Source organism: Salminus brasiliensis, chromosome 4, assembly GCF_030463535.1.
Source record: "Salminus brasiliensis chromosome 4, fSalBra1.hap2, whole genome shotgun sequence".
Classification (NCBI taxonomy): domain Eukaryota; kingdom Metazoa; phylum Chordata; class Actinopteri; order Characiformes; family Bryconidae; genus Salminus; species Salminus brasiliensis.
The window spans coordinates 7031261-7054317 of NC_132881.1; the positions used below are offsets into that span (position 1 = coordinate 7031261).

Consider the following 23057-nt stretch of genomic DNA (forward strand, 5'->3'; position numbering starts at 1 on the left):
AGTATTTAAACATCTCAATAAATAATGATATAAATAGTGACACTGATACACTGATACTTATTTCATGGATGTTTTCTTATAGTTTGTTAAATAGAACATATGACTACTATACCATTAGTTTCACACAGCCTTTTCCCCCACCTAGCACCAAGCTAACATGGTTCACTTTCACAAACTGGGTTCAGCTTAAACACAGAAATGTAACAAATGTAAGAAGTTTAAATGGAAATTCTTCTGCATTCTCTGCAACAGCTCCTTAATCAGCTGTATGACCTCAGTGCTGAGTGGTCTCCTCACGGCGAACATATGAACAGAAACATCTGTGGATTGTTTCAGATCTAAAGTGAGAGCAGGCCTGGTTATTCCTTCCCTCTTTCGGTGCGGTTTATATAATGGGGACAGTTTTGGTGGGCTATCAGACCTTTCACGGTTGTTAGTTGGGTTAAGTCCCTGTTTCTCCATCTTTGAATCTTCCTTTTTTTTACTGAAGTTTTTGGAATTCCTCCTTTTTTACATATAGAATTGGAATGATCTAATATCTAATCTTCCCAAAAGATTAGACTGGAAATGAAACTAGAAGATGGACTGTAACTCTTACACAGTACTGTAAAATGTGAGGGTCTGTCATTATTCCTACAACAAGGTTCACTGACCTGGGTCACTGGATGGTCATCACATTCAAATCATAATTAAAGCTCCTCCTCTGCTTCCCTGCTTCTGGACTGAAACGTGGTATTGATGGAAATCCGCACTAATGACAGAATTTCCTCACTTTTGTCAATGAGCTACGAGAGAAAAATAAGGAACATTAAATTACACTACAACATTTATGTCTTTAGAGGCTGGAAAGTATTGACCACCTTGAGACTCCAAGCACACACCTAAAACACGGCACATGCACGCCAAAGATCAATGTCTTAATGGCATTCTTTTGCCATGTTCTTCAATTATGGATGGGGATCCCAAGAGCAAAAGATCCACACATATGCTTCACAAAAGCCTTCCATTCCAGCAGAAATTCATCCTTCATAAGGTCCCCTTGTCACTGCAATTACAATGCAGTCCTGCCTCATTAACACTACTGCAAAAAAAATGGATTCATTCGAGCCAAAGAATGGTGAGCCAAGTGCGAACTTGACGAACTTTCCCCAACGTGGCCAGATGTTTCTCAATAGACCATAATAACCACCATGCTCCGTGCACCAGAGCTGTAAATGGGACTGCATTAATGTCTTCTGGCTCCAACAAATATTGACAGTGTGCTGGAGCAGCTTCTTTCTCCGTCCAGAGAGGGCGGGTGGCACGACATCTCATTTTCAAGCTGAGTTCATCCTGCCAGACTCGCTGGCTCACATACAAGTCTGTTCAAAAATGGGTCAAACATTTGGAATCACTGCTTTTGATGATGTAAATTCATTTTTTATATATGGAAAAACTTCATAACTGTTCAATTGTCCAACAGTATGAAATCCCATATCATGGAAAACTGCATGAGACTTGTTTTTGAGGTATAAATGTTAGATTACTAGTACGTACAGGCCATACATGGAAACTGCACTGTTTCAAAACTGCAGAACAGAGGATATTTACATATTACATAAATAAATATTGACTGCTGGATCTGAAAAGATGGCAAATCACCATGTAATGTGAATTATGGCAGGTTTTTAATGACACAAGCATTGTAAGACAGTTTTAGAGGTGTAGATGATTCCATAACAAATAAGAAAAATGTTTATATGTCAAATGCCTCACATTTTCTAAATGCTGTTTGTCAGGCATATAACTTAAAATAAACAAAAAACTACTACAAATAGATCAACTCACTTAATATGTCATTTAAATGTCATTATTAGATTTATTTTCAAATAACATTCAATATTAAAATCTAAAACTCACATTCTGGACTGGATTTTCTGATAATTCCATAATTTTGCAGCAGATTAATATGTAAACAGCTTGTTTTTTCACTAACATGCAAATAAAGATCTATTAAATTTAATTGAGATTTAGTTGAATGCAATACTTTTTATTAAATCTAAATCTAAAACTCAAATCGCACCTTACAATTATCCCAAACAATCTACATGCAATCCTAAAAATGTCACTAACCCCCTTTACATTATTAATAATAAGCTGAAGTTTCTTAATAATCAGACTGTTAATCATTTAACCCTTCTGTAAATCAAGAATCTATAGGGGACCAACCAGATCAAGTGTGGTGACGCATTAATAAATGATTAGGACTAGTGGAAATAGGTTGTATTAAACATGGCAAATTTACTAGAACAGTAAATATCATACGTTTTTAACATTAGCCTGTCTAGCTCTAATTGTGAGAGATTAAATGAATTTAGGTATGAACGTACTTGTGAGTTACACACTCAAAAAGGTATGTTGAAAAAAGTACTTTAACACTAGGAGCTCCAAGGCCTTCACCCTCTCTGCTCCAGGGGTGCCAAGTAGGGATAAGGACAGAGAACAACTAGGGGCAGTGGCAGCTCAGTGGTTTACAGCATTCCATCATTGATTACAAGGGCTGCAGTGTCAATACCCATGTCCACTAGGCTGCCACTCTTGTGCCCCTCGAGCAAGATCCTCTACATTCTCAGTTCCAGGGGTGCCAAGCTGGGATACGCGAAGAGAAGAAAATGGTCAGTGGTATATAAGCACATGTTACGTTCTAGATAGTACACTTAGTCCCCGTTCTCCAGAACTGTACTCCTGTACTGTAGGCCAACAAAGGGCTGCTGTGTTTAGGAATGTCCTGCTATATTCTCAGTCAGCCTGCCAGGGCAGATGGGGCCTCGGGAGCCTGACAGCTCTCTGAGAACATTTCGTGGCAGGGTGGGCACGTGGCCCGGGCCACCGTCCCCACTATTCCCCAAGCCCATGTTCCGGAGCGTGCTTCTCGGCGCTGATGACCGCTCGAGTCTTGTGGCAAGCGCGACAGGCTGCCCACTTGGCCGCAGAGAAAAGAAGCACATGGGAACGGGAGCGAGTGTCTCTCGGGGGTAGCACGTGGGAGAGGGGTGAATGACTCTTGCTGTGTTCCAGTGAAAACACACACAAATACACACACACACACATCCCATGATGGACACCTTTACAAATATAAAAGAATGCACTGTATATGGTGCTACATGGAGATATGCAAAAGTTTTGGCGCCCCCGGTCCAACAGACAGCCTGAAGCTAAATGTGGGCACCCTGCATGGTCAGTACTTGAATACTTCAGTTGGTTGGGGGATTTTTGGTTGGTTGGGGGATTTTTGCCCAGTCTTCCGTGTAAAAGACTGGGAGATTTCTGGGAGTTTCTCTAGCCACCTTGCCACACTCCCCCGTTTAAGGTCTATCTACAGATTATGAGCATTTAGAGATTACATAAAGATTTGGATTAATTATTAATTATTATTAAAATGAATCAATGAATCAATATCCCCTGAATGATGTAGTGGCTCCTAACACTCCACAGTCGCCCATCAATCATCTACCACTCCCCCCATTCTTAATATAATACAGTGAAGAGAACGCCCGGACTGGACAGAGACGAAGAGAGCGAGTCAACCATCTCCCTGCCGTTCCAAAAAGCATTGAACTGCATTCCGGAGGTTAAATGCCTTGTTTCTTGGCTCGAGGAGCTCAGCGTTTTCTCGTACGTGAAGCCCATCTTTCATCCAGCGTCCAAGCCAAACAGCTTCTCCGAGAATGCACAGGTGACACGCTAAACAAATGTGGGCTATTGCTAGTCCTGCTCACATTACATTACTCATCACCATCTGCTTGAGAGCTCCCTGCACAATTCCGTCCCGGCTGATCCCGGTGCTTAGGGGAAACCTCTGGAACTGAAACAAACCATGGGAAGGGTCTTCTGAAACACGGCCAGGATTCCTCCTGTGTGAAAACTATATTCTCAGGTCCTTATCTCTGGAGATAATCAAGAGGAATTCGTCCACCATCCACCGCATGTGGAGTACAGCACGTGTCTCGGGCTGTCTCCGATTGAGGGGGGCTTGCTTCAAGGTTCTCAAGTGGTGGGATTAGGTGGCGAGCTCATGAGGCAGCCCCCTCCCCGCCCCAAGCATGTTTATTGTTGCCCATGTTGATTTTTCTCAAGTACCGCTCCACCATTGTTTGGACTCAAATCCCCATGTAATGCACTGTAATCCCCATTAGGGGAGCCGTTGCCTCTCTACCACTTCTCAACAGTTCTCAATCACAGAAACCCCCAACCCTCCGCAAATACACACACACACACACTCGTCCAAGCACTATACACTTTCTCCTTGCAAGCATGCCACATAAAGAGGAGTCCCCCACTCCTCTATCCTTCGCCTTCCAGGCCAGGGAAGTGCTTCACTTCCCAATGCGCTTAGTGCTACTCAATCAGGCTGGCATAAGTGCTGCAATGCACAAGCCATGGACAATTCTTTTTTTTTTTAAAGATGCTGAGAGATGCATTTTTGTCTTTCATGAGGAAATCTTCCATGTTACACGTACAGTTAATGTACTATTAGAAGCCCAAGATTTGATCTCGGCCCAAGGGCTGTTGAAGCTTATCCCAAGGAGACCACGGCATCTACTGTTAAAGAAAAGGGATCAGCACTATTGATCAAGGGCACAGAAAGCCAGATCCTTTGCTATAACAGGTAACTTTTTACCCCAGCGTTGCTGCTACTTGGGCCGAAGAACATCACTTGGTGACGGACACGGCTCAGCAGCCTGGGAATGTGGATGACGGAAACTAGGAGCTCTGCGGCTAATAAACAAACGAGAGAGGAACAGTGCTAGCACAGTGCCAGCGCAGAGCGGTGTGCTGCGGCTGAGCTCATCGGACAATGTCCAGTCAGTCCACGGGGGCTTTTTTATTTTTTTATTTTTTGCAGCAAGGGATCCATAGCAATGCAGAGCAGCTGTCCAAACATGCCTCCCTGAAAGCGGGCCTGCCTCCCAGTGAAAGCAGAGCCCTGTTTCTCATCAGTGCATGAATTACTGAATAAATAAATGGAAGTGGGGAAACGCAATGGAGGTGGAGGAATGCGGCTGCAGAAAAACGAGGGGGACCGAGACGGTGCTGGACAGAGGAAGGAAATCAGGAGCTGGATATACAGCCCCCTTTCCTGAGGCCTCTCCAATTCGGTCTAATGAGAGCCTGCAGGAATGGCTGGGCTTTGGCAGTTAGCATACATATCAGGCCTGCCTGTCATCCCAAACTGCCTCGGTGTGCCCAGCTTAAGCCGCGGATATCTGTGTGGTCTGTGCGTGACGATGCCGATTTAACTTCAGCGCTAATTAGGATTTAGTCACAGTTACCGAGGCTGCATCTGCGTCTCTCGCGGCTGCCGAGGAACGCAAGGCCCTCCTTACCCCCTAGTGCCAGGGCGTCAGGAGGCTGATCTTAGCCACGAGCGTCCAATGACGGACGCTGATGGAAACGGCCCAGCTCATCCTTATGGCAGGATTACGGTCATTTAAGCCAGAGCTAGCGACTTTGTCCCTCCAAGGCAGCCTCATCAACGCTAATTGCCTCCAATTCTCAGGGGGACCTCTGCTGGTGCAGGGCAGCTGGGAAAAAAACCAAGCGGTTGGAGATTCAGAGCGTCCTTCTCTGGCCACGGCCACCGCGGATTAAAGCGGATCCATAAGTCATGCCGACCAGATGGCGGAGACAGGGCCAGCAGCTGGAGCAGTGTGGGTTCTGACGCTGCTCCTTCCCAGGCCAAAGACTCTGGTCTCCGGCCAAATTCATTAAAGCCCGGGCCTCGGCCACAGAGGCCCACCACGCTTGAAAAGCAATCTGAATGTGTCAGTTAGAAACAGACACAGCTCTGCATTACGTCTGTGTTTCTTAAAGTCGCACCGGCGACCTCCAGGTTTTTAGCTGTGTTTACGGTTACAGTATCCATTTATACAACTCAAGAGCTTAGTTAAGAGCGATAAGAACGTAAGGTTGAATGAAACACGTATTTAGCAGCTAGTAAGGGTAGCATTTTCACAGTGCAGGAGCTGGAGTAACCTGAAAGGCAGCCCCACGTGTGGGGCCTAAGCAAACATGCAAGACTTCAGGTCTTAAAGACCAGAAGAAGGGCTTTGTATTGTATATGGAAGTGTACAGGTAGCCAGTGTAAATCTACAGGTATGGAAGTTCTATGTTCTCATGATCTGCTGCTGGGCAAAAACTCTCACAGCTGACTTTTTAAGTCTGGAGGCAAGAAGCCCACAGAAGACAAAGACAGCACTACAATAACCTAATCTGGAAGTGATAAATGCATGTATGAAGATCTCGATTGCTCAATGTCAAAGACTGGTGCTCCTCAGATGAAAAAAGCAGCCTTAGTCATAAATATATATTTTTATTTGACAGTAAAATGATAATGCAGAATCTAAAATGACCTCAAGATTACGAACCTGGGCCAAGGAGGATGTGGTAAAATCAGGGGATGCCATATAACTCTTGTAAAGGTGGCTGGAGAAGCAATAATATCGCCTGAAATGTATTATTGCTTAGCTCAAAAAACTTCATAACCATCCAAGACTCCAGTAATAAATTTGAGTATCGTCCAAATAACAGTGAAACTGAAGACCATCCTTTCTGATAATGTTAAAAAGTTATAGGAGGAGCATGTAAATAAACAAGAGTAGTGGGCCAAGTATAGAGCCTTGAGGAACACCATGTGAAAGACTATATGGATCCCATTTTAACCAGTCAATACTGGTGACAAACTGATGCATATAAAGATGAATGAAGCCAAGAGTGCATTATCAGTAATGGCGAAGAGGTTTTCGAGTCGAGCAAGTGTCATGAAAGACTGCCTCAATGGCAGAAGTAAGTTTTAAGAGAACCAGCATAGCATCAGCTGCTGTAAGCAAATTCGTTTAAGACCTTAACCTTAAGGAAGTTCTGGGAACTTTAACTCCGGACTGAATCAGAGTTATTCAAAATTATTCCAATTTATTGGAAGAAAGATGTTCTTTGAACTGCCATAGCACGTTCTAGCACTGTGCCAGGAAAAGGTTAGAAACAGGTCTGGAGTTCTTAAGGTCCTCAGGGTTAAGACCGATATTTATTTTTCATACAAAAAAAGCCTCAGCCACCGTGCACGGAAATAATGCTAATCTAGAGATAATGAGGAGCGCTGCCTTTCAAGGCCTGGAATGAAAGCACATAACAGTCGAGTTAGATTTCTGCTGCTACCTGGAGCCAGAGCAGCAATATCAGCACAGGGTTCACGTTACAGGCTCCTGGATAACGACTGAAGCGGCACGTGTGGCCGGGAAGTGTCACATATTCACGCTGCTGCAAAGCTCAGTTCTTATGAGGCCAGCAAGTAAACAAAAATACCTCAGATGTCTTTTTTGTGAAAAAGAAACTTTTTTTTTCCCCCACCCAAACTGGGTCACGAAATAATGACCTTGGAGACAAAGCGACTCGCAGTGCCTGCCGTCAGATTTGATCTCTGCAGCAGGCTGGATCAAGGTGTTTAAGCGGTTTTCATTTAGGCGAAGCGACGGCGCTCCAAATCCGCCTGACTCAGCTTGAACGCGCCTTCTAACGTGATCAAGAACTCGTATGACGACCCGCTATATTTTACTGGTCTCGTATCATCGTGAAGAACACAAAAGAACATGAGGGTTCTCAACTCATGTGAAATATATTAATTATTCATTCTTTTTCTGGACTTTTTTGTTTTGTTTTGTTTGTTTAGTTTTTTTTTTAATTGCGATGGTTTACTGTGTTTTTTTAAACCTCTACACAGCATCCAATGCACAAAGCTGCAAGTTTTATTCTGACCAGTGAACATATATATGTCTTCTCGGCGTCATATCATTGCTGTCACCCCAAAACATGGCATCTCCAAAATGTCATTCTAACAGGAGAAGACAAAACTTTCCAAAACGTTCAATGGATCTCATTTTGGACCATTTCTATTGGCCCATTCAACACTGCATCTACCTCTTCTTTTTAAAAACACATGTTTTGGGTCCAACCCAAAGATCAATTTCTCCAACAATTCCCACCCAACTACTCAAGATTAGGGTAGGATGGTATCCACTTGTAATACCGTATACCACAGGCGGGTGCCATTGTAAATCAATCATTCAATAAATGTTAAACCATCAATCTGACAACTGAAAATGTTAATCTGCTCTGAATCAGGAGAGAGAAGCTGGTTAACATTAGTTTTCCGGATAACTGGACGAGAATGACTCAAGCATCATGTGACTAATGGTCAAGCGACTGCTGTGGAAAGGACAGGAAGCCCCTGTGGTTTTGGATCTGTAGCCCTAGTCTAGCAAAGGCAGCCCAGTGCAGCTGTTGCTGACTAACTGCTCAGGTACCGACACAAGCGTTGACGGTAAAAACACATGTCTGAGAGTGCGAAGTCAAGCGACTGGTGTTGGGAGTCACATAAAGGCGAAATGAGAGACCGGTCCTGCTGTGTTTGGACTGGCAAGTTGGTCATCAAGGCTTGGATAAGTTAGCCAGCAGGGTAAACACCACAGCACAGGCTGTGCTCCAGCTAACTGAGGCAAAAATCACACACGTTTAGAGGACGAAGCCTCATATCTGAGAGCAGAGAGTCGAGTGAATGGACTTAGGAGTGTTTTCCACTGTTTTTAGACTTATTTAGTGGCCTTGTTTTTGTCCACATCTGTTTTCAGGGTGTGACATCCACACATCCACACATCCACAATCAGTGAGCAGCCACCGCTCTTGACCATGGCACATGGCGGATGACCCTACTAGACAGACACTGAACCGAAATGTAACACATCAGACTCTAAATCTCCTTTAAGATGATTTCACTTGCAATGATACCATTTTTGCAATGTTCAATATTCTACATGCTCCTCAGATGAAGGAACACAGCCGAGCAGGGTCCAGAAGTACTCACCACAGAGCGCAGCTTATTTTCCTTCACCAGCTTGAGAGAGTTCTCATAGCAAGATCTGAGTTCTTCATTGTGGGATGGGCCCACGTTGCCCCTGGCGATGGGGCCAACGGTGTGGATCACATCTGTGAAAGACAAAAAGCAAAGTGTTAGTGAACTTCTTCCAGGACATCGTCCTCACATCTTAAACAGAGCATGAGGTAGTGGTATTTGCACAAAGCCACAGTTATCCAAAGCATAGAGATAGAGGTTAATGCTCCATAGGAACTCCAGAAGAACTTGAATATGCAGCAAATGCCTAAAACAGCAAACCAGCAAACCAGTGTTTGCCAGCAAAATCCATTCATCCATCCAAATTCATTAGCATGTGGGCCAAGCCATCCCTACATTTCAGGAAATCTTATCAGGCTACGCAAACAGGAAAGGAAGTTAGTCTTGACAAAGAGACTTTGGGAGTGATCTGAATGAGTCCAAGTGCCCTAAATCTGCCACAATTTATTCAGTTAATGAAACACCAGCACAGAAAGAAAATCAATTACATGATTCTTTTATCCTGTCTATTCATATAGATACCACCATCGCCAGTCCAGCCCCAACTGCCTGCTCTCCGCCCCCCCCTCCTCTGCATAGTAATGTGTTGGCTTGTCAGTCATTCAGGGCTTTGCTGAGGCGGCCAGACTGAGGTCCGTTGGAGGTATGTAGGCCTAATTGAATCATAGGGGTGATGACAGAAGAATGGGGGAATGGAAGCATGGGTCCACTGCAGAAATAATGCAGGCCTTTCTACTCCAGTCCTCAAGGCTGCTTAGGCTGGGCTAAAGAGGCCGGTGAGTAATACAAACAAGGCATTAAGGCTGGGAAATCATGCCATTTCTGTTACTGTGAATAGAAAGGGCTGTAAAGTTGACCTGATTTCCGAAAGGCATGAAGCTAAAGATGGAATATTCTTTAATATTTTACAACTGGCACCCAGTTTGGGTACCCTGCATGGTCAGTACCTAGTAACACCCCTCTTGGCAACTATCACAGCTAAGAGTCTTAAGTCTTGTCAGGTCCGTGGTTAAGCTGAGCGTCCAGAACACTGCTCTTTTGAGGCCTGTCCACCCATTTTTGATGCTGTTTAGGTAAAGGGACGGTGAGGGACACGGGAAAACTTTTAGCTTGGACTGATTACTCAAGGTAATTCGCTGTCTGGCTACCAGATTTTTGCTAGCCAATTACCGTGCCTAGTTGATAGACCTCTGCCCCATCACCTATCATATGTATTGCTCTTGACACTGGCAGAGGAGTTTTCTCTCTGTCTTATGACTATCTTCACAAAGTCTAATAAATGTCCCCTCCACATGCGGAATGGGTGGTCCTTACGTCAGCATAGCCCCAACCAATCACAAGGCTAACATAGCTCTTGGAGTCTGAGCAACCTGAAGAGCTATAGCTTGAGCCATGACGCTGCTTCACCGCGGAATGTAGCATGGTAATGGTATGTACTGAAGGTACGGGAGATCTGCGGCCCACCGCCCACATGTACCCTGCTATACCCGGCATGGCACGTTGCAGTTCACCCGCTAAATGCTGCGGCAAAGTGCTGAGGGATGGCGGGGCATGTGGGGCAGCTGCTCCCCCCAGTACAGCTGGGCTTGTATCTATGTATGGGCTGGTAACTAACAGGTTCCAGATATCAGAACCTCAGTAAACCCTGAAGATCTGCGAATCACAGCCACAGTTCAGAGTGAAAAGCTAAAAAACACAACTTTTGGAGGTCAGCTCATCTTGGCTTGCAGATTCGCCACCTTCTAACTAACTCAGGCAGCCTAGATAGATACAGTAAAGTCGCGCACAAGAACTCTGCTTCTTTTCCATATTTCAATTTCATGCTTGGTGGCATCATGCAAGAAAGACCTGGAACAAGCGGTCATACATGTGCTGGTTTGAATGAAGCTTGTCCTGGAACAGATCCGAAAAGGGCTCCTTGCATTATTTAGCACAACATTACAGAGGACATTCGGATCTCCAGTGGCTGGGCTGAGGATGGAGGAAGCAAGAGGCTAGAGCAGTGCTTGGAAGGGAGGGGGGGGGGCAGTAAAGACTGAGTGCTTTTCTCATTGCATAATCCCAGTCTTTACGAATGAAGCCACTGTCAATAATTGATGTGTTCTCACCACATTACATATCAACTCACAAGTGACACGGCAGGTTCTGACAGCACTCAGAAAGAACAGAAAAAAAGAAACATAAACAACCAAAAAAAAAAAAAACCTCACGACCCCCCCCCCAACTCCCACCCCCTTCTGTCTTTGAAAACAAGACACATTTAAGAGAGACATAACGCCTGAACGACTGGAAGATTGAAAAACGTGTTGTTCTGAAAAATATAAGTAACGGTTATGCATATTAGAGGGTGACACATTCGTTGGCGCGCCTCGCCTCAAAGCTTTAAAGCAGAACACCCATAAATCTCACTTTATGGCCTATTAAAGATTGATAATGCCATGACTCATTAATTCGACTTCCCTCACATCAAATAGGCATTTGTGCATTCAAATATTAAATCCCGTTAAATATGGATAATCAAAATCTGCCACCAGGAGATGACGGGGACGGGGGTGGACGGGTGGAACGGCTTCGTTCTGCAGAACCTTCTGAGAAACTAAACATGAGTATGATGTGCGTTATATATATATATATATATATATGTATGTATATATATATATATATATATATATATATATATATATATATATATATATATATATATATATATATATATACATATACACAAATAACCTATTTTCAGTTTAACAGGGTGGTAAGTCCACCTTACCATATATAAACTGAAAATAATTAAGGTTCTATAAATCTATAAATATCTATAAATGTCTATAAATACATGCACTGTTGTTTTAAATGACAATGCAAAATATGAATTTACACAGGGTATGTCCCCGTTGCATACTACACACCAATAATATGCTTGCAAAATAAATAAATAAATAAATAAATAATAATAATAATTAATAATTATTATTGTTATAATCTCAATATTGCAGATTTGGTAGGTTGGTGCACAAAGTATTACCATACTAATTCATTTCACACATTTGACACTTGACATCCTTAATAATCAGAAACTAGTTAGTATTACTACTTAGTAAACAATTAGGATGCACCTCTACTTTCTAGCAATGATTTCCTAAAAAGACACCTTACAAGGAGTTTTGCTTTATGCCTGAATTTCAGACAAGGTTTTCTTTGAGGATAAACATATGAGAATTGTGAAAACTGCAATGTGTAAATGGCACCTGTTCCTTAGTGCAGTCTGGTCTGATTGGCTCTACTGTGTGTACACACCCTTTAAAGCCCACCCCGCCGTCCAGTCTTTTTTTCCCCCCCTTTTCTTCATTATAGCTAAAACATTCAAACCTGTAAGAAATGACCGAGGTCAGGTCCGCTGTGCTAGACAACAACATTTATACCAGGTAATGAAAACAAGGCCGGACAATGCTTCCCGATATAATCTTTAACATTATGGATATAATGTCAGTGGTGCTTAAAGCAGCACTTTTTTCAGCAGTGTGTGCATGCCTATGTGTGTGTGTGTGTCCTGGATGCTGGAGTGGACCTTAATGAGGCCGTAAATATGTGAAATATTGCCTCTCCCCAGACCAGCCGGACTGGACCGGTCTTGCACAATGCGGCTATAATGTGCCCAGTTGCTTTCCATGAAAAATGCATGAGCCTACTGGACCACTGGAGCAGCAACACGCCAATTAGTGTGTGGGCAGGCACTGGACCAGGCCATCGGTGAATTCATGAAAGTGGAAGTAGCAGCCATATCGCCTGTGTGCATGCGTGGTCTTCTTTGAGAATGATAATAAAGCCTGGTGACAGCACCAGCGATTGCTAACAGGTTGGCTAATCAAATTTGGCCCGTCAATCCTGGATCTATGCCATATGCCAAAAAGGCATGTGGAAATGGGATGTTTATGTACTTTCTTTAAAGAAATAAATAAAAGCCACTAATATTTAACAATATTACTATTACACAGCAACACAATAGCATGCTGAGGAAAGCTCCCCATTGCTCCCACTGGAACAAATAAACCCAAATACTTCCTATTTCCATGTGCTTCCAGGCTAAGGTGCTTCCTCATGATTGCCTGGTCCTCAATCTATGCATTTCTAATGCACGCTTATTGCAATAAACAGTTCCCAGGAAAGTGTGTGTGTGTGTGTGTGTGTGTTTGTATAAAAAGAAGGCTTGACAGACAGGTTTTGTCCTTCTTTATGTAGATTTTTCCTTTCCCTCGCTCTCTCCTCTGTTGCCGGATAGACCGCTGCTGCATTTCCATTGGACGATGGCACATATGCATAATGGAGTATAGTTAGTATAGAGCTTAAAGAGTGTGTGGGTCACTTCCAGTGGTTTCACAGAGAACATCCATCCGTAAGCAACATGACATAAGAGTCTTTCCACTTTGATTAAACGCTCAAAGCTCTTTTTGCAGCAGTGGGAAACACCCGTGATGAAGAACCCGTCCACCATCTCTGGCCACTGCTTTTTCTCATTGACCTTTACCACCTTCTCTGGATTCTGTTTCCTCTACAGTGCCTCCTCCTCATTCTTTTGAGTCCTGGCTCCTCAGGAAGTGTCACTTGTTGAGTCTTGGTTCACCTCAGGGTTCTGTCTAAATGCTCTTGAGGGAGTTTCTGCTGTGTATTGGTTCCTCTCAGGGTTTCTTTCTAACGCTCATGGAAGTGTTTCCTGTTTGTTGTTGTTCTCATGTTTCTTGGTTCTTGGTTCTTTTCTGATCCTTCCATGTTCCTCTTGCACCCAGAGAAGGTCTTGGTTCCCTATCAGTGGTCCGTCTCTATGGTCTGAAGGAGTTTCTCATTTGGTTCCTCCGTGTTTCTTCCTCATGCTCTTAGGGAATTCCTCAATGGGGGTCTTGATTCCTCTCAGTGTTTCGTCCTTGTGAGTTTCTCCACTGGAGTCTTGGTTTTCCTCAGTGTTCCTTCTTCATAGTCTTAAGGAGTGTCTCATTTTGAGCCCATGTTCTTCTTAGTGCTTCTTCCTTGTGTTCGTAAGGAGTTCGTCCATTTCAGTCTTGGATCCTCTGTGTTCTTGAGGCGTTCTTCCATGTGAAGTCTTGGTTGCTCTCAGTTTCTTCCCCATGTTCTTAGGGAGTTTAAACCCTATGAGTCTTGGTTCCTCTCAGGGTTTCTTTCTAATGCTCATGGAAGTGTTTCTTGTTCATTGTGGTTCTCATGTTTCTTTTTAGACTTGGGTCTCTTCTGCTCCTTCCATCTTACTTGCACCCAGAGCTTTTCTTCTCAAAGCTCTTGGTTCCTCTCAGTGGTCCGTCTGTATGGTCTGAAGGAGTTTCTCATTTGGTTCCTCCGTGTTTCTTCCTCATGCTCTTAGGGAATTCCTCAATGGGGGTCTTGATTCCTCTCAGTGTTTCGTCCTTGCAAGTTTCTCCACTTCGTCCATTTCAGTCTTGGCTCCTCTGTGTTCTTGGGGCGTTCTTCCATGTGAAGTCTTGGTTGCTCTCAGTTTCTTCCCCATGTTCTTAGGGAGTTTAAACCCTATGAGTCTTGGTTCCTCTAAGGGTTTCTTTCTAATGCTTGTGGAAGTCTTCATCTTGCACCCAGAGCTTTTCTTCTCAAAGGTCTTGGTTCCTCTCAGTGGTCCGTCTGTATGGTCTGAAGGAGTTTCTCATTTGGTTCCTCTGTGTTTATTGCTCATGCTCTTAGAGAATTCTTCAACTGGGGTCTTGATTCCTCTCAGTCTTGGTTTTCCTCAGTGTTCCTTCTTCATAGTCTTAAGGAGTGTCGCATTTTGAGTCAGTGTTCTTCTTAGTGCTTCTTCCTTGTGTTCGTAAGGAGTTTGTCCATTTCAGTCTTGGATACTCAGGTGTTCTTCCATGTGGAGTCCTGGTTGCTCTCAGTTTCTTCCCCATGTTCTTAGAGAGTTTAAACCCTATGAGTCTTGGACTCTCAAAGAGTTCCTCCTTTTGATCGATCCTGTTAAGTCGGACTTTCCTTTCTGGGACAATGTCTGTGGTAAGAAGTGCCATTTCAATAAAACTAAACTAAACAATAGATATTGAGAATACTCAAGAACAGACCAAGAGGAAGGGGAAAAAAGTAATAGAGTCAGAAATGAAGCCATTATCTTACTCTTAGAGATGAAGGTAATTAAACAATGAATTTTAGTGGGGACCTCTCAGACCATACTGATGGATAACCAAAGATATATTAGAGGTAATTATTCCGTTCAGGAGTGTGCAATTTCATTCAAGTGAGGTACAGAGTTTGGTTAATTTTTTATGTAGAAAGTGCCATTTTACATGCCTCAATTTCTCAATTTTATGCTGGATATTACATCCCAGGAGCTTGCTGTGAGGGCTTTTTCCTTACCATACTAATGAAAGTCCAAAAATGAAACTCTGAAAAATGAATAAATTAAATATGTCATCAATAAACAAATCTATAAACCAAGAAGTACATGTAGATCATCAGCCACTGCTACCACAAAAACCAAAAGGTTCCTGCAAGTGAACCCCACAGCCCTTACTCAGGGTCACTGGCAGGTTGTGGACTGTATTTTAGTACACAGACCCGCTCTGCCCCGGGGATTAACTGGCTCTCATAGCCGTGGCAGATGACTTTTCCAGGCTTGCCTGTTCCCAAGCGTTTCCATTTGACTTATCTACTGTAGTCCAGCGCTCGGGGCACTGAGGCACTCATATAATTCACCTCATAAAGACCTTCAACTGGCTACACTGGCTTGCTAGGCTGACCAGCACTTATAATAGAAGAGGATGAGGGTGTGGGGCGAGGGGGCATAGGAGGAGAGGCTATTATTTCTAGCGAATTGAGTGTGATCGAGGATCTTTATAGGTGTGTTTGTAAGGCGTGCTTTTCACCGCAGGTGTTTATGTGGGCTAAACTCTACATGAACCCTTGGCACAGTACCCCGAACAATGGTCAGGGTGATGCATATTGATGCAGTCGCATAGTATGTGTATGGGATGTCTCTCTCTCTCTCGCTCTCTCTCTACTCTGCATAGGCCATCGGTGGCATTCAGCATATCTCTGCCTATGGTCTTCAGCCAATGCAACCTATTTATGTGCCAACAGCAATTCAATGCGCCTCGGTAAATGCAACATGTAACACAGAAGCATGCATATTTATGTTTGCTGGCAACACATACGACTGCGACCCAGGCGCTCCCGACGCTTTGCACAAGGCGTAATGTAAAATAAACCCTGTTGTTTGGATTGGGCGAGAACGTACAAACATGCACTGAAGCTTAATCATGCAAATGAAGCCCGCTTTGCTTGTAATGCCTTTTGTGTTAAGGGGCCGGGTTCCTCTTCCTCTCTCTGCAACGCCTTTATTTTTCTTTGGCGGCGGAGAATTCCATTAGCATAGATTAATGCATCTAAAAGGACGTGTTATATAGATGGAATACGCCGAGAGAATACGCACCGCGTCTGGAAACAACCTGAGAACACGTTCGTCGCTTGGACTTAGAAATATTGCATCGACAGGAGCTTTATGTGACATTTAGTCCTACCTCTCTAAATTTGTTGAAGCCTCTTTTCTTTGGAACGAGGCTCCGGAAAAAAAGGGGAGAGAACATTGGCAGTGTCGGATAATCACCCTGGGGGATATGTGTCCCTACACCTCGACTCCATCAGTGGGAATAATGCATACAATCAGTCTGCACCAGGCCTGTCAAGGGCACTTTTACATAAGCGAGCGGGTCCAGAGAGAGGGGATCCTGCATAGGCTCTGAATATGGATGCCGTCTGCTCGGGTTTACCTGACTGACTCCCGGGCAGCTTCCCGTGAGGAGTTGCTCTAATCAACCTGAAGGAGAGGGTATTTTATATGCCTCCGGCATCCTGCAGGCCAAGGCGGAGGCAGGAGGGAGTTATCCTACTCCCGAGGATACAAGCTGCCGCCCATGGGCTACGGTCAACAGCCATTAATAATAGAAACCAGGCTCGACCTGAACTGTTCCAAGGCGCGCCAGTTCCTCTCTTTCCACCTTAAAACTTGCAGAGGAGGACATGGCACGGTTGCTTTTTCCTAGCTCTCAAACCAGCCTCAATTCTTCATGGCATTGGTAGCTTTCCTTAGTGGAGATCGTGGTCCATATTGACATGATTGCATTACGCAATTCCCGCAGATTCAGGAGCACTTTCATGCTGTGAATCTATGGTTCTACCACATCCATAAGGGGTTCTATTGGGTTCAGATCTGGTGACTGGGAAGGCCACTGAAGAACAATGAACTGGTGATATATGCTGGACGTAGCCATTAGAAGATGGGTAAGCTGTGGTCATGCAGGGATGCACATGGTCAGCAGCAATACTCAAATAGGCTGTAGAATTCAAGCAATGACCTGTTGGTATTAAGGCCACACCATTCCACCACCCCCACAAGCTTGGACCGATGACACAAGCCAGGTTGGGTCCATGGATTTATTCACCTGACCCTACCATCTGTGAGCCTCAGCAGACATGGAAGATTCACAAGCTGGTCTATACCTGTCCAGCTCTGTTAAGCCTGTGCCCACTGCAGCCTCAGCTTTCTGTTCTTGGCTGACACAAGCCGGACCCCAGTTCTGAGATGTTCTTCTGCTCACCACAATGGTACAGAGTGGTTATCTGAGTTACTGTAGCCTTTCGGTTAAGCCTGAACCAGTATGGTCATTCTCCATTGACCTTCTTCATTAATATGGGGTCTGGGTTTCTTTCTGCAGAGCTGTCACTCACTGGGGTCCTTTCCTTTACTGTACCTCTGAATACCAGATGATCAAAAGTTCTACAAACACTCAAACCAGTCCAAGTTACCCCAACATACATGGAGACTGCTGTCCCATCTGCCGTCTGATGGTTTGTAGGGAAACACAGAGAAGTGGTCAAGGAGGATCGCTTCTTTGGTGCTGAACAAGTCACCATGGCACGCTCCCACGGTGGAGCCTCCTCCATTACCATAGCGCTTTGAGCTTCCTTGGGAAGGTGGCCCACGACAGGTACAGCAGCTGGTGCTTCAGCATTGATTGGAAGGGACATCAAACATTGCCTTCAAACAGAGCCCGAGCAGCCAGCCCGAGAGAGACTTACATGGCTTTTGTGGTACAGCCCCTCGAACAGGGAGAGCCACAACCAAAGGAACAGGAGCACATCAAAGGATGAGTCCTCTTTTTCAGGCTGCGTGAGCTGTTTTAACAAGGCCGAAAAATAATTTGGGGGGGTAACTACTGTTTAGGAGCCACCCTAAGCAGGACACACGGCCGCGTGATTAGACTGGAGAAAAAGAAAAGACGCAGAAGGAGCATATCGGAATAGTTAGCCCTTTCTTCTTGGACAAAAGCCATGCATCAACCTGTGCAACGTGCAATCTGCAGACATTCTCTCGTCTTTGTTCGATGACCTCTACTTGTCTCTGTTTGATAAAAAAAAGAAGAAGAAAAAGGGGGGACTGTGTGAGCACTGGGACTGGTGCCATCAGATGTGGTTGAGCCTAGCTTTGAGAGACCATGCTAATTAACACAGCTCAGCTCAGCTGCAGATTACACTGTGACAGGACTTACGGCGGGAACTCGCACAGAATAGACAAACCAAACAGGTAGGATTGAGGTCAGGGTTTAGAAACAGGACTTCAAAGTCTTGGAGAAATGGAAAAATTCCAAAGTCAGACGTCGGGCGGGGGAATGTTCTTCAGGTTGGTTATCACACGTCATAATTAGCAACTTCTTGAATAATAACAAGAAGCTTAACGTGGGAACGTGGACAGAGCTGACCATTCCAATCCATGGTCAGGATCTTAGAATCCGAATCAAGGGACATGAGACATCAGAGTCATGGAGATGTGTCAGGTGAGGGGTCAAGAAAACCTTTTAGTCAGCTGGGAATTGTCATACTGTGATGCTGACACAATGGACTTTACTAGGTGGTTGCTATGGTATCCCAGGTGGTTGCTATCGTGTGGCTAAGTGGTGGCTAGGCATTTGCTATGGTGTTGCTGGGTGGTTGCATATGGTGTTGCTAGGCAGTTGCTATGGTGGTGCTAAGTGGTTGCAATGGTAACCCAGGTGGTTACTGTGGTGCTGCTAAGTGCTTGCCAGACAGGTGCTACATGTGACTGCCATTGTATTTCAGACACTTGCTATAGTGTTGTTTTAGTAGTTGTAGACAGTTGCGGTGTAGTCCCAGGTTGTTCCTATGGTGTTGCTATGTGGTTAGAAAATGGTTGCTATGGTATCCCAGAGGGGTGGATATGGTGTTGCTAAGTGGTTACCGTGTGGCTGTAGTGGTGTTGCTATGGTAACCTAGGTGGTTACTGTGGTGCTGCTAAGTGCTTGCCAGACAGGTGCTACATGTGACTGCCATTGTATTTCAGACACTTGCTATAGTGTTGTTTTAGTAGTTGTTAGGCAGTTGCGGTGTTGTCCCAGGTTGTTCCTATGGTGTTGCTATGTGGTTAGAAAATGGTTGCTATGGTATCCCAGAGGGGTGGATATGGTGTTGCTAAGTGGTTACCGTGTGGCTGTAGTGGTGTTGCTATGGTAACCTAGGTGGTTACTATGGTGCTGCTAAGTGCTTGCCAGACAGGTGCTACATGTGACTGCCATGGTATTTCAGGCACTTGCTATAGTGTTGTTTTAGTAGTTGCTAGTAGTCCCCTCTATCCCAGAGGGGTTGATATGGTGTTGCTAAGTGGTTACCATGTTGCTGCAGTGGTGTTGCTATGGTATCCCAGAGGGGTTACTATGGTGTTGCTAAGTGTTTTTCAGATGGGTGCTACAGTTTTGCAAGGAGATTCCAATAGTATTTCAGCCAGTTATCATGGTGTCATGTTTAGTGGTTTTAATAGGGTGCTGCTCAGTGGCTGCTAGGCAGTTCCTATTGTATCCCAGGTGGTTGCCATCATGTCCCAGGAGGTTGTGAAGCGGTTGTTGTGAAATGGCACTCCATGTGTTTAGTGGGGTTCATTTGTGATATGAGATGGGTGCCAACACATAGGATATGATATCCCAGGTGGCTGCTTTGGTGTTGCTAGGTGGTTGCTATGGTGTTGGAACAAAGTGTGACTTGCACAACTGTTTGTTCAACTGTCTGTTTCTCCCCCATTCCCCCTCCCTCCCCCCATTATACCGAACTCATATCAGACCATGATGTCCGAACCTCCTGTGTACCATTACACAACGACTGGCGAAAAAGTTGTCGCAAACACGGAGCAAACGAAGATAATTTCATTGGTAAAAAAAGAATGACTTTTTGAAATCAGAATAAGGAGAGGCTCGCTCAGGTGTTCAAACAGAACATTCTCGGCGCCGCTCCGCAAGAATTCACAGAAGCCCACAGACAATAACCAAAGCACTTTCATGCTTCTCGTAGCAATTATCATCACAATTAAGGAGCAACAAAGCACGTAATGATGTATCACCCTTTACCAAATCTAGTGCAAATTGAATTTCAACACACGCCGCAAGGCACAGTCAGTCATTGCTCACTGTGTGACGGGTTAACTGGAAAGCGTGCAGTTGCTGACTACATTATATGTATATTAGATTTTAAGGGTGTCAGCCGAACACCCGGCTTGACTTTGTGGCTCCGCTCAGCCATTTCGGGAAGCAAAAAGAGATATTATGCAGCCTCGGAAGCCTTTTGAACGAGCTCAGGGCAACGCTGAGACGTTCTTCGAATCACATGGATCCTTAACTGCTTGGCGGGCGAATGCTCTAGTTTCCTCACTCTTTTGTTTAAGGCTATGAAAGGCAGGGGACCTCTCGTAGTGGCAGGCACAATACAGTCTCCTTACAGTAAAAGGACATGCAATCTTCTTACCATTGAAGGGACTCTGAACTTCAGCAGTACAGGAACTAGAGTGAACAATCTGTTGAAGGTACGTCCCTGAAGAATCACAGTGGAGCTACTTGCTGAGCACTGTCCCTATCCGTAGGCCTCCATAACACTAACAGAAGGTTCATGTGAGCGCTACCAGTAATAACAAGGTGTCTGTATGAATATGAAGCATGTGAAAGATCAGACATTCAACCATCGTTTTTTTTTTGGTATCCATGTGGTGCCAATCGCGAAACACCACCGTCTTAGAATGGCTCTCCACCGCAGAATAGGAGCGAGTGCGACAACTTTGCCCATTCCCGTCCTATTGTGGATGAAAGCTGGGAAGAGAGCTGGGTATATATTCAGACAAAGGGCCTTTTGTGCGGATTAGAGATACCGGGGCTGGCTTGTAAATCCGCTTCGCAGCGTTCCTAACCTTGGCACTTCAGCATGTTCTGTTATTTGAGGAAAATTAAATTTCATTTGGATTGAGTTTCAGAGATCTACAATGCAGACTGCGGTGCCTTTAAGCTAATTCCGAGAATTAGGCTGCTTTATGGGATTAGGTTCTTATTGTTTTTTTGGGAGGGTGATTTTGACTATGATGAATTCGTCGTGATAAATGTGGTGGCATAATATTTGCTTGACGGGCAATAGCAAAGGAAAAAAGGCCCTTCTACAGTCTGATAACCCTAGCTCCTGCAGTTCAGTCTGGAAAGCAAGCAGACTGGTCCCTGAAGCAGAACACCGGAGACTTGAAGGGGAATTCCAATTCATCAAGATGTCTACATAATTAAGTGGTTCAGAGCAGTGGTGGTGGTGGTGATGGAGACCAGACATCTTAAGAGTTTAATGGCTCCAAAAGCTACATCACATGAAGTTAATACTACAAGAAAAGCTTTCAAATACACAGTCTGATTACTGAGATTGTTTGATGACTTTGGGTAGTTGAAAAAAGCTATTGGCCTAAACTCACAGTTCTGGTCGGACGTCTGACCTGAATGTCATGGCAATATTAAGCTTGTTCCTTTGTTAATTTTAACTGGGGTGCAATAAGAATATGAAATAGATCTTCAATACAAAAAATACTTTGACACCAACTGTATCCAAGTTTCAACCGTTTAGCTCATGGTTTGAGGTTATGCTGAAGTTTATTGAACTAGGCCATTATTCCATTGACTTTTTGCAATGTACCAGCTTCACTAGCAGCAAAACTACCCCAGAACTTGTTGCGACCACCACCAGGTTTAACAGTTGGCATGGCGTTCTTGTGGATGAATGTCTCACCTTTACATACTCCAAATATTCCCTTCTCTAACCATAAAACTCCTACTTGTGGTCAGCAAACTGCAAACTGTAGTCAAGCTTGTTGAATATATAAAAATGTATAAAATAAAATAAACATTTTTAGCTGTTTCATTTAACCATAAATATATATTTATATTACACTTGTCCTTTTTTCACCGCTTTTAAGCCCTGTGTTAGGCCCTAAATTGTTTTTACTAAATAGAAATAATACATTTGTAAATGAATTCAAATTAACAAATTTTTTTTTAATTTAATGTAAAAGAAAGTTTGTAGTTTAATAATATGCCACTTAAAATGGAACAAATTAAATCTAATTAAAATATGAATATCTAAACACCTGCTGCTCAAAAATGACATTAAAATTATGATAAATTACGTAGAAATTACGACAGAAATATTGAAAATACATTTGTGGGCATATTAATCAATCAAACACACAAATAACATAAAAATATATACACAGTATATACACATACATGTTTATATATATATATATACATATATATATATATATATATATATATATATATATATATATACACAAGTTTACATGACTAGTTTAAAAATAAGTTTGTAAACAAATACAACAATTAATGTCTTTAGTTTATTGTTATTTATTGATGAATTTCTTTGTGTACTGCTTTAAGAAAAACAAATGTTAATAAGGACTGAAAGAAACCTCTACTACCACCACCACCACCACCACAACACAGTACTTTGAGTGGAGCTGTGCTTCTATTTTGCCCACCCAAAACAGAAATTACATACATAACCCAGCTAATATAAACAAGACACCGTAAACAATGAGAGATTACACAAGGTGACAAGCAAACATGACAGGTCCATTGACTGTGAAAAAAAGAAACAGGCAGGAATCAAACCCGCCAACATCACAAAGCCACGAGCTAGCAGCTTTGACAGTCAGGTCGGGTCTACACCTCGAATATATTAAGGCAGATTGCCTCAGCAGCACAGGAGCGCCAGGGTA

The 23057-nt window shown here is 43.7% G+C and overlaps 1 protein-coding gene across 3 annotated transcripts in view; it reads right to left on the reverse strand.

Moving 5' to 3' along the window:
- macrod2 (mono-ADP ribosylhydrolase 2) overlaps positions 1–23057 on the reverse strand; it is a 931382-nt gene that overhangs the window by 288312 nt on the left and 620013 nt on the right. For all 3 annotated transcript variants that reach the window (XM_072677423.1, XM_072677422.1, XM_072677421.1), the window contains exon 6: positions 8897–9018. In XM_072677423.1, the coding sequence (XP_072533524.1) occupies positions 8897–9018 (122 nt within the window). The remainder of the gene's footprint in view (positions 1–8896; positions 9019–23057) is intronic.